This window comes from Hipposideros armiger, unplaced genomic scaffold (genome assembly GCF_001890085.2).
Source record: "Hipposideros armiger isolate ML-2016 unplaced genomic scaffold, ASM189008v1 scaffold_371, whole genome shotgun sequence".
Classification (NCBI taxonomy): Eukaryota; Metazoa; Chordata; class Mammalia; order Chiroptera; family Hipposideridae; genus Hipposideros; species Hipposideros armiger.
This window is the reverse complement of record NW_017731721.1, coordinates 1,287,278-1,300,082: the sequence shown is the minus strand read 5'-3', so window position 1 is coordinate 1,300,082 and position 12,805 is coordinate 1,287,278. Positions and strand designations below refer to the sequence as shown.

Below are 12,805 nucleotides of genomic sequence, written 5' to 3'. Positions count from 1 at the left end.
GCACTTAGGCCAGCACTCTCAAGTCCAGGGAGCTTAGGAGGACAAGGAAGATGGCAGGGCCACTGTCTTGTTAGTACCTTCCCAACAGGAGCTGGGGGCAGGACTGTCAGACCCAGTGGTAAAACCCAGTAAGCCCACCAGCAGCTAGCCTGCTTGGACCACTAGGCATGACAGAGCAAGCTCTAAAGTGAGGACCTGAGGTGCAAAAGGTAGAATCCTTGTTTGCCACCATATCCCCAGCGCCGAGCACCACAGCCAGCACACAGCAGGTGCTCCACAGCTGTCAGATAAAATGAACAAACACCATAAGCATGGCTAATGGTACTGGAGGAGAAAGAGCTCAGAGAAGGGCTCTCCCTTGGTAGGTAGGGGGACTCATCCATCAGAAGATTCTTTTATTAAAACTGGGTGACATCGATAAGGGGACAGTACAAAACAAATTTTGGTCCATGGAAAAAAAAAACAATTCAGGTAATAAAAAGTTATCTTCAACAGAGACACTGTGGAGGAGTGCTGAGCTTCCTTCTCGTGGTTCCAGCCCCAAGGACAGAGCTTGTCCAGTGTCACTGTGGGGAGAAGCTTCCAAAGAAGGGGTAGGATGGCAGGAAGGGGAAGATGGGGCAAAAATTCCACCGTCCCCAGTGTGGACCAGGCAGGGACACCGGGCTGGGGAGCGTGCTCGCAGGAGCCTGAGGAGGGGTGGGGACGCAGGGGCTTTGTCAGTTCTGTAGGTTGAGGCCGGTGCTGAACGGAATGCCCCCTCGGTGCCCAGCTGTCTCCCACCCTGCTGTGTTGAGTCTGCGAGCCTGGGAGCCTGGGATATGCTAACTCAGGGTGATATGACCTGGAAGAAGAATCTGCGGCCCTCCTGGAAAGATGCAAAACCATCTCAGTTCCAAGGGGCCAAGATCACAAAGTCCTGCTGCTACCTGAGGGGTCTGAAGCTTTGAGGGCAGGGGCTGGGGGTGGGGAGTCACAATCCTGTGAGGCAGGGAGAGGGCGGAGTCACAAACCCAACTCAGAGCTATTCTCCAGCCCTAGGCGCTTTCACTCCTCAGTGCCCTAGAAGTCACCAGTGGGTGGCAACCGGGCATACAAGGGACAGGAAGACAGGGATGGCCCAGGGCTTTTACCCGTTTGATTTTAGGCCTGTTTCTCCATGAAGGGATGAGGGAGGCAGAGTGGAGTGAATGAATCATACCTCCAAACAACAGCCGGAAGGAACAGCCTCCGCTGGCAATGACAGTACCCCAGATCAGATCTCTGGGGCTCTGACAGGGAAAGGCAAGACTCCCTCAACCCAAATGCCCTGGGTTAGGACAAATAGGAGGAAATCCTAAAAAGAGCAGCTATAGGGAGTGTGATGGGAGGGAGCAATCGTTAAAGAACAAACTCCAATACTGATGTGGCTCCCCTATGAGGGAGTAAGAGAAGCACTGAGAGGCAGGCCAATCCAAAGAGCTGCGGACTGGCCTGGGGCTCAGTGGAGTCCAAGAACCAGGGTTCCTTTAGTGCTAGAGGGCAACAAGTGAAGGGAGAGTTTGTTCCAAACCTGTGGAGGGAAGTAAGGAAACTGGATTCTGTTATCAGGAAAGCCAAGATCAGCTAGCTTATAGAGTGCCCCCAAGCCTGAGTCTCAGAGAAGGGGCTGAAGCACCCACCTCCTGGGTCTCTGAAGGGCAGGATCAGTGTAGCTGGTCCCCTTGAAGACCACTTGGCCTTAGGCCCAATCCATTCAATGCACTGATTACCACTACAGGTTCTCTCTCTAATACTATCTAGAGGTCCTATGTAGACCAGGGGAGGGTAGAGGCACATGGGAGCTTTGTGGGACAAAGGGAAGCTGGAGGGTGGGAAGGGATGGGGTGGGAGAAGAGGGTAGTAGGTGTCATGAGACAGAAATGTGAGACCCTCTTCATTCTGATGTCCTTGAACCAACAGCATCCCCTGGAAGGCCCCAAGCAAAACCAAGGCAGGTGCTATGAGGCAGGCAGCACAGGGCTCAAATAAACAATCGGTGCAGCCAAATCAGGGCCATGGGAAAGGCCCTATGTATTTCGGATTCCCAGGGCTTGCTCTAATTCTTGTCGTCTCTGCTGCACCTAAGGAGAAAACAGTGGAAGGAGTGGAAGATGAGGCAGACCAGGAATTGGTAGCTAGTATCACCGACCCCTTGCCTTGTGTCAGTCTCTCCACGCAGCCCGGCGCCTACCTTGGAGTAGAAGTATCGGCACACGGCCTCCTGGGCCCAAGGCTGGAAGTAGAATTCAGCTCGGCGCTCTTCCTCTGGGTTACCCACCACATCGGTCATGGTCTGGAAGAGAGGGCAGGGGGTAGAGAGAGAATAGACTCTTTCCTTCCTTCACACCTGTCATGAATTGAATTGTATCCCCCCAAATATGTTGAAATCCTAAGCACCCAGTACCTGTGAATGTGACCTTATTTGGAACAGGATCTCTGAAAATGATCAACTTAAGATGAGGTCATTAGGGTGGGCCTAATCCTTTATAACTGGTATCTTTATAAAAAGGGGAAACTTGGACACAGAGGCAGGCACGCTCAGAGGGATGCCGGTGTGAAGACAAATGGAGAATGCCATCTGAAACCAGGGAATGCCTGAGGCTACTAAAGCTGGGAGAGAGGCCTGGCACAGACCCTCCACCCCGAGAAGGAACGGAACCCTGTGGACACCTTGATTTCACACTGCTAGTCTCCAGAACTGTGAAACAATATATTTCTGTTGTTTATGCCACCCAGTTTATGGTCCTTTACTATGGCAGCCCTAGCAAACTATGAATTAACACAACACCCAAAGTTACCCCCTGCTATCAACAAGTCACTGTCTTGTTCAGGCATCCTTTCTGGCACCCTTGGTCCCTCACCCCTCTGCTCAGCCTCTGTAACTGTAGTCACAGTCACCACAGGATAGGTGGGAACCAAGGGCACATTTCACACATTCTGTGCTCATTCCTACCTTCTTGCCTGAGGTTCTGGTGCTCCCCTCTCTGGAAAATACCTCAAATCCCAAATTTTCCATGAAGCCTGTCCTAGCTCTTCAAGCCTCATGGATTTTTCTTCTCCTCTGAATTATCTTATTGATACTGGTGAGTTCCACTAATGTTGGGCTTACTACATTTTTAAAAGCATATTAGCCTAGTTTTCCAAAACCGAATGTGTGCTGCTTTGAAGCAGAAACGAAGTTTTCTACTCTGTATCCCCTATAATGTGGCGCACAGTGACGGCATAGTAAGTACCAGACAAATATCTGACGGTTCCACCTCCATTTCCCTACTTAATTGTAAAATGGACCCTGGGATGTGCTAAAGATAATCTGGTCCCTCACTTACCCCTCTGGCTCTTCTATCAGATGCCACAGAAATAAAGCAAGTAAAAGCTTCACTGACATAACTCCCTTTGCTTCTTTCCTAGGTATCTTTACCTTGAGGTCCCGGCACTGGGACTGAAGCCAGTCATTAATGAAACCCTGAGGGTCTCTGGCAAAGCTCAGCATGAACTCCCGCTGGGTCTTCAGCTGATTGATAGTTTCTATCGTCTCGTGGATCTGAAAGGAAGAAGGACGCTCACACCATTTTCAAAATGGGGAAATGTTAAGTTAAATGGCAGATAGTGCCTGACAGCCCCGTGTGCCACTCCCAACCTAGGTATGGAGCGCTGCCCAGACATGACACTGCTGCCCAGGGCTCCAATTGCTCCGGCACTCAGCCTTCTCTCGGCAGGTAATTTGCAGTGACTCCACATACCCCACGTGAGTTTCCTTTTAGTCTCCAGTGTCCATTCTGGGTGAAGCTACACGGTGAATACTTAATCCGAAGCACAAATGGGTACAAAAACACTCTCAAATAGGAAAGAAGTGATATAGAGGGCTCTCAAAAGCTATGGTCTGTGGGATCTTTTTCTCTTCACATTCTCCATACTCTTCCTGGCAATTTCATCTACTTATATGTCTTCCATTATCACTGACAGGGTGATGAGTGCCCAATCTGCCAACCAGAGTTCGTTTCCTAAACTCCAACCAATCCAACTGCTTGACATCTCCATGTACCTTAAACTCTCTAAAACTGAATTCACTACCTTTCCCCCAACACTCGCTTCTCCTCCTGTTCCCAGTCTGAGTGAATACTACTACCCACCCAAACTAGATACCTGAGATTTATCATATGCCTCCTTCTCCCTCACACCTCACCTCCACCATCCCCATCTAAACAGCATCTAAATCCCTTCGATTCCACGTTGACAAGTCTCAAATCTGTCTACTTATTTCCATCCTCACTGTCAGTACCATCAGTTTAGGACCTCCACGTACCTCACATGCATTACTACACTGGCCTACTAACTGGGCTTCCTCCTTCAACTCTGCCCCTCTTACAATTCGCTCTCCACCTTCCTGCCAGTGATCCTTCAAAATGCAAACAGCATCAGCCCCTCCAGTCTTCAAAAGGAAGTATTATTAATAGGTGTTGCCTGCATTAAAGCTTCTTCATGATTAGGCTCCTGCTTTCCTATCCAGTTTCCTTTCCCAAAACATCCCATCCCAAGCACCCTGTGCTGTATCTAGCACACTAAACAGCTTGTACTTTTTTAACATGCCAGGCTCTCTCTCATCTTTGGACCTTCACATATCCTGTTCCCTCTTTCTGGGATGTACTCTGCCTCCCACGCCCCTAAGCACCACTCTCCTTTCTCCCCTTTCGTTAATTCCCACTCTATCCTTCAAGATGTAGCTGGGGCATCAACTCTTCCAGGAAAGCCTCCCTGCTCTCTTTCTGGCTTTACTTGTAGGGACTATGTCTAATAATTTTAAAGATAACAAGATACTAACAACAATAGCAGCAGTTACCATTTGTTTTTATGTGCCAGACACAATATCATATCTTTACATACATTGTCTCATTTGATCCTCATAGCAACCTTATAAATATGGTCTTTACTTCACAGATCAGAAACTAAGGCTCAAAGTTATTAAAGGGTATAGCCAGAATCAGAACTCATGGATGTCTGGCTCCAACCAGCACCAAGCACAGTGCTTGGCATATACTTAGACTGGGTGTCAGTATATTTTGAATGTATACCAAGAAGGGAGCCTAGAAGCTGTGAAAGAGGGCCGGCGGCACCCAAACTACCCAAAGCAGAGGTGCCTACCTTGTTGTCCAGAGTGGCAATCTCCTGCTGGCTGGCAGTAGACAGCAGAAAAGAATTCATCTGGGTCTTCAAAGTATCATCCACTTCCACATCAATGTCGTAACAAGCTGTCTTTTTCTGATCATTCGGATCAACACTGGGGAGGAAACCAAACGGGCCTGGTAAAGGGCTTGTCCCCTAACGCCTAATCACACAGGGTCAAAAAGATGGCCCAAAAATGGTGGGAAAGGAGTTGACTGCAAAAGAGCACAAGAGAACTTCCGGGTGTGACGGAAACATTCTGTAACTTTCTTCTGCTGGTGGCTACATGGTATATTCATTCACCAAAAGTCATCAAACTATACTTTCAACATGTGTGATTTATTATATGTAAACCTCCATAAAGTTGATTTTTATAAAAAGTCAATGCTAAATATTCAAGTGGTACAAAAGACATTCAGTGAAAAGTTTCTCCCTCCCCAAAGAAAACCACTACTATAGTATCTTGTGTGTCTTTCTCCGTTAAACTAACATTGACTCTGAAAATAAATTCAAATAAAACACACACCACAAAAAACGTGGCCTAATTTTATTTATTTTTTTAGCTGAGCCATCCTGCAACCTGTTGGCAGCTCAGCTCGGCCTGGGAGTTGAACCGGCGACCCTGTTGCTCAGAGCTTGCACTCTTGAGCGAGCTCTTAACCAACTGAGCCACTCAGCTGGCCCAAACATGGCCTAATCTTAAGCAAAGGAATACAGGACAGACCAGCTTCTATTAACCCGATGTATAAGTTATAGGAGTTACTACTGGCTGAGTGATGGTTCAGAGTCTAAAGAAAGGAAGGCCTTTATTGGGATTAATAACTGGGAGTAAGGGAAAGAAGGCAAAGAGACTATAACCAACCACAGGAACATGCTGCTTTCAGGAGGAAGTGCCTTCCTTCACTCCCTGCCTTGTTCATTCATCTTCTGAACAAAAAAGTAGACAAAGGTAATGGAGTTGGACTCTCAGACTGGAATGTCCTACCATCCAGAGAAAAGATGGTAGCCCATCAATAAATGTCTAACAATTGAGTCTCTAAAAGAGGAGAGGAAAAAAATCCCTGATTTGTAGCATTTGCCAATTTATGTGGTTTAAATATTCCCAATATGGTTGATTTCAAGCTGCCAATATTGCATCACTGATCAAGGAGTTGGGAAGAGATGTGCAGTTACACATCATTATGTAGTATTTCCACCATACAGACACAACAGACATAAGTTAACTTCAAAAACACAAATACTAATAAAATAAATAGGAAATGATGAGTTTTTGAGTATATTATTATCCTCTTTTAACATAACATATTTAATTGTAAGTTTACATAATTCAATTTTAAATAAGAGCAGTGTGTAACAACCTGCTTGCAGAATTCCTGAAACTGACAATTGGCTTGTACAAGCTGGTACAAACCAGTTCCAGTGCACCACTGCCTCCCATACACATGCTGACCTGATGACATGATTAATGATGATGGGCTCTGGTGGCATCAGCAAGGCATGGAGCCGCTGGGGGATCTCTGAAAACTTCATACGTTGAGACTCAAAGATCTGTGGGAACGAGAAGAAGTAGATAGAAGTTGGCATTTTGGGTACAAGCGCTCCAGTGGACTCTAGCAAAAGAACGGGTCCTTACCTGCTGGAGGTACTTGTCACAGATGACAAACTCCCGTTCATGAGGGTCCTGGAGCTTATGTGTCTTAATATACTGCCACAGTGCTTGAATGATCACTGGACGGGTCTGGGTGTGGATGCCCAAGAGCCGAGCCAGCCGAGGGTCTAACTTAAACTGGGGAGGCTGCAGAGAACCAAAGAATATAGGGATGACGCTAGTGAGCTGGGTCTATGTGTATTTTGGGGTACTTAGCGTGACCATACATTCAAACCATTCAACAAGCAGTAACGTAGTGCTTTTTCAGGGACAGAAAAACACTAGGAGGAACTCAGAAATGACTAAGACCCTATATTTAAGGAGCTTAAAGCCTGGTGGCAAATTATCCACAACTAGACTTAATCTTTTAAATGTCAGACTGCTAATGGTATGTAGCTATGAAAGCTAGGCCCCCTCACATCACCACAGAATACCTGGTAATCCAGCATCAGTAGGACAGTACACCGTACATTCACGTCTCCTGGCCGCTTCACCTGGAAGCCATCCGTCTCCTGGGTAGTGGCGGTCCTGTGCCACTACAGAGAGGAAGGTATCAGGGGTTGCTCTCCCAGGGGAAGAGCTGGGGTGGGAGGGAAGAGCGTCTGTAATGACTGAATATTCAACTGCAATTACTGAGGCTACGGGAATAGAACAATGACATGGGACATTTTTAGAAATTGTATATGGCTTTGGGATTATTGTCCCATTGTGTTTAAGTAAATCAACCTTTTAATTCTGACTGTTCAGGGTCACATTTAAATTAGCCTGAATTTCCACTGATATTTTATCCACAAAATGGGTAATATACATGTGCATAGTAAAATAACGTAGCTATCATTTACTGAGTACGTACTATGTGTGACAGTATTCTATACCATTCACTTGGATTATCTCATTATTTCCCACAATACCCATATGAGATAGGCGTGATTAAACCTATTTTACAAATGAGAAAACTAATGCTTAGAAGAGTGAAGTAACTTGCCTAAGCTCACACAGCCAGTAAGTGGGGGAGCAAGGATTTGAGCTCTGGTGTATCTGTTTCTACAGTCCACAGTCGTAGCCGCTATGCTCTACTGCTATAAAGTTAAATATATTTACAAATTTCTATTGATTCCATGACTTTTTAGATGGTAAAGACCTTCCCATGGTTTTCCTTATTAGATGGTAAAGACTTTCCCATGTCTCTTGGTGGTTGAGGTTAAGGGGCTGCGGCTACACTGGCAAAGAAAAAAGCAGGTTAATTTGACTTGGAATGTTGGACTGTCTCATTCTGGTTTTGGCTATATTCCAAAGAACACTGTCACTAACATGGTTTTCAGAACAGAACATTGCATAATCAGGTATTATAATAAAGAATTCTTGATGATTTGGAATGTGAATCTAAAGAGAGCAGGGACCAAAAGGAAGTCCCGGATCTATTAACGGTAATCTTGGCAAAGACTAGAACCCTATCAGTTAACCCCCTCAGTTACAGTATCTGCTACTGTCAAGTATGAATGGTGTGTGCATAACTATGTTTCACCATTATTAACAAGCAAGGTACAGAGATAGCTTGGCATGTATAAGAGACCTCCATTAGAATTTCCCTTGACAATGAAGGCAGCAACCAGGACAGTAACATTCAAAAGGTGGAACAAGTCAAGACTGCAAGAGAGCTCTTGGGTCCAAACAGTACGAAGACTAAACAGCTAGTGCCACCTGGAGGTCAATGTGCAAAATACGACAGTGGTAATGTACACCTGAGGTAAACCTTTACTCAATACCTCCCCAGATCCCTAGACATTAAAGTTTGGCTCCCAAGTCCATTATCTTTCAGGCATAGAGTCAAAGTCTACAGGGCAGGACTACTCACTTCCACCAGATGGTTGTCTGGCCCGTACAGGTCTTTGTCCAGTTCGATCACCAAGGACTTAAAAAAGGAAGAGAACTTCCTCTTTTGCTTGGTGGCGTCATATTTGGACAAGGCTGACTAGGGGAGAAAAAGAAGTCATGTTAGAAAAGCACAGAATAAGTTCCCCAAGACAAAGTCTCATAAAAAAGGAACCCACAACAGCAGTGGGAAAAAACTCAAAAACGTCTTTTGAATTATCTCTTAGGAGATGGCAAAGTAGGTGTCTGTGGGTATTAAACAAGTCACGGTAGCAGCAGAAGCAGCAGCCTATATATAACATGTATAGGGTCGCTGAGTTACCCCGCCTCATTTCCCCAAGGAAATGAGGCAAGTTAAGCCAAACCAATACACATAACAAAGCGAGTCTGAACAGAGAAAGTCTGACTTTAGAGGGGAAATGAATCACAGGCAATAAGCAGCCAGAACAAAAAGAGCTTTATTTGGATAGAATGACACCACCAGCACATGGACTGGACCTATATTGGGAAGGAGGAGGGTCTGACACTGAGGCCTGGTTCTCCTACAAAAATGCATTCAAATTAGCTTGCTTGTGAATAGCTAAAAATAGAGAGCCAGAGAGTGTAAGGGTAAAGTGAGCTTCCCCAAGGAGTTTCTGGGGTGGGAAGTTTAGGGGTTCTCACATGTCAGCTAATTCTATTCCTGAAGCAAAAAAGGGCCTGTCAGATAAATATATTCTACTTAAACTGTGAGATGTCTCCATGAAAGTTGGGAAGATGGAGATGCCACAATGGAAAATAAGGACCTCAAGAACTCAGAGAGGAAAACATGGCCTCAAATGCTAAGTGGAAACTCACTTGATTTAAAACACACACATTCATATTCATATTCTCTCTCTCTCTTTCAGAATAATCTGCACATACTGCTAAATTTAGCGGCCAGTAGCATCAGGAGGAAGGTAAACAACAAATCAAATCCCAGGACAATATGGTTCTCAATATGATACCACAGTGAGGGCCAAGCTGTGGGAACCAACACAAAGAACCATTGTCTTTTAGCACAGGGAATACAGTGACTCTCTCCCTGCAGTTCCCAACAGGAGCTGTGAGCACCAGTCAGGCTTCCTGCCAACCAGACAACACTGTTTGTTCCCAGCAGCTCCCACCCTAGACGCCGACCACCATGGACCTTGAACTCACATCCTCCAGGAGCCGTCCTTCTACCCGAAGCTCCCAGGAAGCCACCGTCCCTTCCCCATCCTCGGCATCTGACTTAGCCGGATTGAAAGTGTTAGAAATGAAAATTCGCAGCTTCCGTTTTTGCTGAGGAAGGCAGAAACAGGATTGATGGTGGGGCTTCAATGGTTTGATGTTGAAGACAGGGTCTCCCCAAACCCCAATATACTTCTAACAGACTGGTTTACTGTCTACTCAGTCCCTGGGGTGGGTGGATGAAGATTCCATCGAGAAGAGGAATACAGGCCTTTGGTCTGAGTACAAGAGCATACACTGAGGTGCCAGGTGGACAAAGTCATGCAAGGTGCCAGGTTCCCAAGGTGGTAGAGCAGTTATAGCAAAAACACGGACAGGGTAGATTTCTGGCGCAAGAGATATCAAAAGCCCCTCCCCCTTTGCTGTTTTGCTCTTATACTTCTAACATAATTCTCAGTTCGTAGGCGGAAGGGAAAGATGTAATTTAAATGCCAAGGAGAGCTGCGCTGCGCCTTTGATTGCTCATCCTAAGCCTACTGAAGGTTCCCAAGTCCTCTCCTTTGGCTCTCTGCCTAGTGCACTCCTGTGTTACCTTGATGGGACGTTTCAAGGCCTCCTGGATATCTAGCCGTTTCCTCATGATAGTCTGGTCCAGTTTCCTTTCAAAAGCCAAAAGATCCATATAGGCCTGGGATTCTGGTACCAGTTCACGAATCTTAGGAACAGAAAGATATCATGGGGATACAGAGCTGGCCATCTCTATTCTCAAACTCACCACGCCCTCAGGAAGACCTACAGCTTGCACTCACCCTTTGAGGTAGAATTTTGTCAGCCATCTTCTTTTTCTTTGCACTGTTCAAAATAAATACTGTTATCAGGTTGGGATGGAACTAGCCAGAACATGAAGACAGGCTGTCAGCACCTCCATTTATAGTAAAGTGAAGGGACTGTAAAGCTTCTCTCAAATCAAGGACATATCCCCAATCCCCCAACCAACATGAGGCAGTCTCAAGAATAAGCACCACTGGCTGACACAGCACCACCACTTCTTGGTTCAGATACTCCCACCACCCGAGTTCTCACAGGCTCCCTCCCTCTGTCCCTCCCTTCCTTCCCCCCCTTCCCCAGGGTCATCTTACTTGTGGTTTCGATTTTGGACCGCCTGCTGCTGAACCTGCTGGATCTGCTGAGGCGCAGGTCTCTTGCGGGACTGGTCCATCCCTGACTGGGCCAGGCCAGGTCGGACTGAAGGATTCCCCCCATAGCCAGGGGGTCCCATGGAAGGTCCCTGAGGTGTCATTCGGCTGCCTGGCAGCATACCTGGTCTCTACAGAGGGGAGAGGACCCAGAGATGTCATGGCTTCCCCTGCTAACCCCACCAAGAAAGAAAAAGTGGGGGATTCTTCAGGTCTGAATGAAACAAGGCTGGGGGGCGGGGCAGTGAAGCACAATGGGAGAAGAGCTCTCTGCATCTTTGAATTACAGATAACTGGAGCTTCCTCTGCTCCAGTCATGATTCTGTAAGTGAATACAGCTCAAAAGCTAACAGTCAGATTATACTCAAATTCTCCCTACTCTATTTTGTATCTGACACATTGGACATCTTCTCTAGTTCCACATTTACTCAGTACTACTTGCTACTGTCTCCTTGAAAGCTGACCTCAATTTGCCAGCTACCTTCTGTGTGTTCCTCTGGGCACTGGAGCTGCCCAAGCCCTTTTGCACTCCAGCCCTCATCTGCCCACCCTTGGCCCCACTTCGTCCACCATAGTTCTATACCCTGACTCCCCACAGAAACAATGCCCCTAGGAGCAGGTGGGGATGCTAACTGCCTCCCCAACCCCCACTCAGGGCCCGAATCCCTCTCAGGGGAGTCCCTCCTACTTCTCCCCCCACCGCTGTCACTCCCAGGGCCCCGCTCGGCCCCGCCCCCAGCCCGCGCGCCCCTCCTCCCGCCCCACTCACCGGATAGGCCGCTCCGGGCATCGGGGAGCGGTACAGCCCTTGACCCGGCGCCGGGCCCATTCGCACGGGAGGCCCTGGAGTTCCGCCCGGGCCCAAGGCAGCCGCCGCACCCGCCCCTCCTGAGGCTCCGGCGCCGCCGCTCGGAGCCACAGACTGGAAACCCGCCCGGGCCGCCATCTTCCCCGGAGCCGCTGCTGCAGCTGCACAAAGAACCGGAACCGGAACTCCCCCCGCCCACCTCGCGCCCCCCACGAGCCCGCTAGCCCGCCCGGCCGGCCGGCCGGCACGGGAGACTCAGGGCAGCGAGACTGCGGGCTAGAGGGGGGCAACTAGCGGAAAAGGGCGCTGACCACTCCCTCCCGCCTTCACGGTCCGGGAGGGCGAAACCATAGAGAAGAGCTCTGGGATAGAGAGGCCCTGTGAGCGGGCGCCACCAGGCCGACGGGAGGAAGACAGGCCCTTGGAAAGGGGCACCACAGCTCCAGCCCCAACGGGCTGATGAAGAGGGTGGTGGAATAACTGCTTCATCTTGCGTAGTGCGATCAATTTTCCAAAGCGCATTAATTGTTTTTCGTTTCCTTCTCTTACTGCTATCATCCCGGGAGACTGAAGAAAACATACTATTTATTCCATTTTACAAACGGGAAAGCTGAACTCCGAGTATATGACTTGGCAAAGCTCAACCAACAAGTTAGCAGTAAAATCAAAGCCTAGAATCCAGATCTTCTGGCTCGTAGCCTGGGGCTCATTCCACAGATAAAGTGCCTCAGTAACTTCCTCACGCTAGAACTTCAACCCAACTTTGTCCCTGACTTCTAACCAGGTCTCTTGCGGGACTGGTCCATCCCTGACTGGGCCAGGCCAGGTCGGACTGAAGGATTCCCCCCATAGCCAGGGGGTCCCATGGAAGGTCCCTGAGGTGTCATTCGGCTGCCTGGCAGCATACCT

At 47.9% G+C, this 12,805-nt stretch overlaps 1 protein-coding gene across 1 annotated transcript; it reads right to left on the bottom strand.

The window, feature by feature from the left end:
* Positions 1 to 378: 378 nt before the first annotated feature.
* On the bottom strand, positions 379 to 12,232 carry SMARCD1 (SWI/SNF related BAF chromatin remodeling complex subunit D1). The gene is made up of 13 exons (XM_019662333.1): positions 11,858 to 12,232; positions 11,032 to 11,219; positions 10,702 to 10,744; positions 10,485 to 10,607; positions 9,881 to 10,003; positions 8,685 to 8,801; positions 7,264 to 7,365; positions 6,815 to 6,976; positions 6,632 to 6,729; positions 5,161 to 5,296; positions 3,440 to 3,562; positions 2,213 to 2,314; positions 379 to 2,102 (listed from the first exon to the last, which is right to left on the bottom strand). Exons 1-13 carry the CDS (start codon positions 12,032 to 12,034, stop codon positions 2,049 to 2,051), a joined length of 1,548 nt encoding a protein of 515 aa, XP_019517878.1. The 5' UTR covers positions 12,035 to 12,232; the 3' UTR covers positions 379 to 2,048.
* Between the last annotated feature and the right edge of the window lie 573 nt (positions 12,233 to 12,805).

Coding starts and splice junctions, on each gene's coding strand:
- SMARCD1 (XM_019662333.1), bottom strand. CDS start 12,034: ATGGCGGCCCGGGCGGGTTTCCAGTCTGTGGCTCCGAGCGGCGGCGCC. Junction 11,220..11,857: donor TGCCCGGAGCGGCCTATCCG/GTGAGTGGGGCG, acceptor TCCCCTCTGTAG/AGACCAGGTATGCTGCCAGG. Junction 2,315..3,439: donor CCCAGTGCCGGGACCTCAAG/GTAAAGATACCT, acceptor CCTCTCTTCCAG/ACCATGACCGATGTGGTGGG.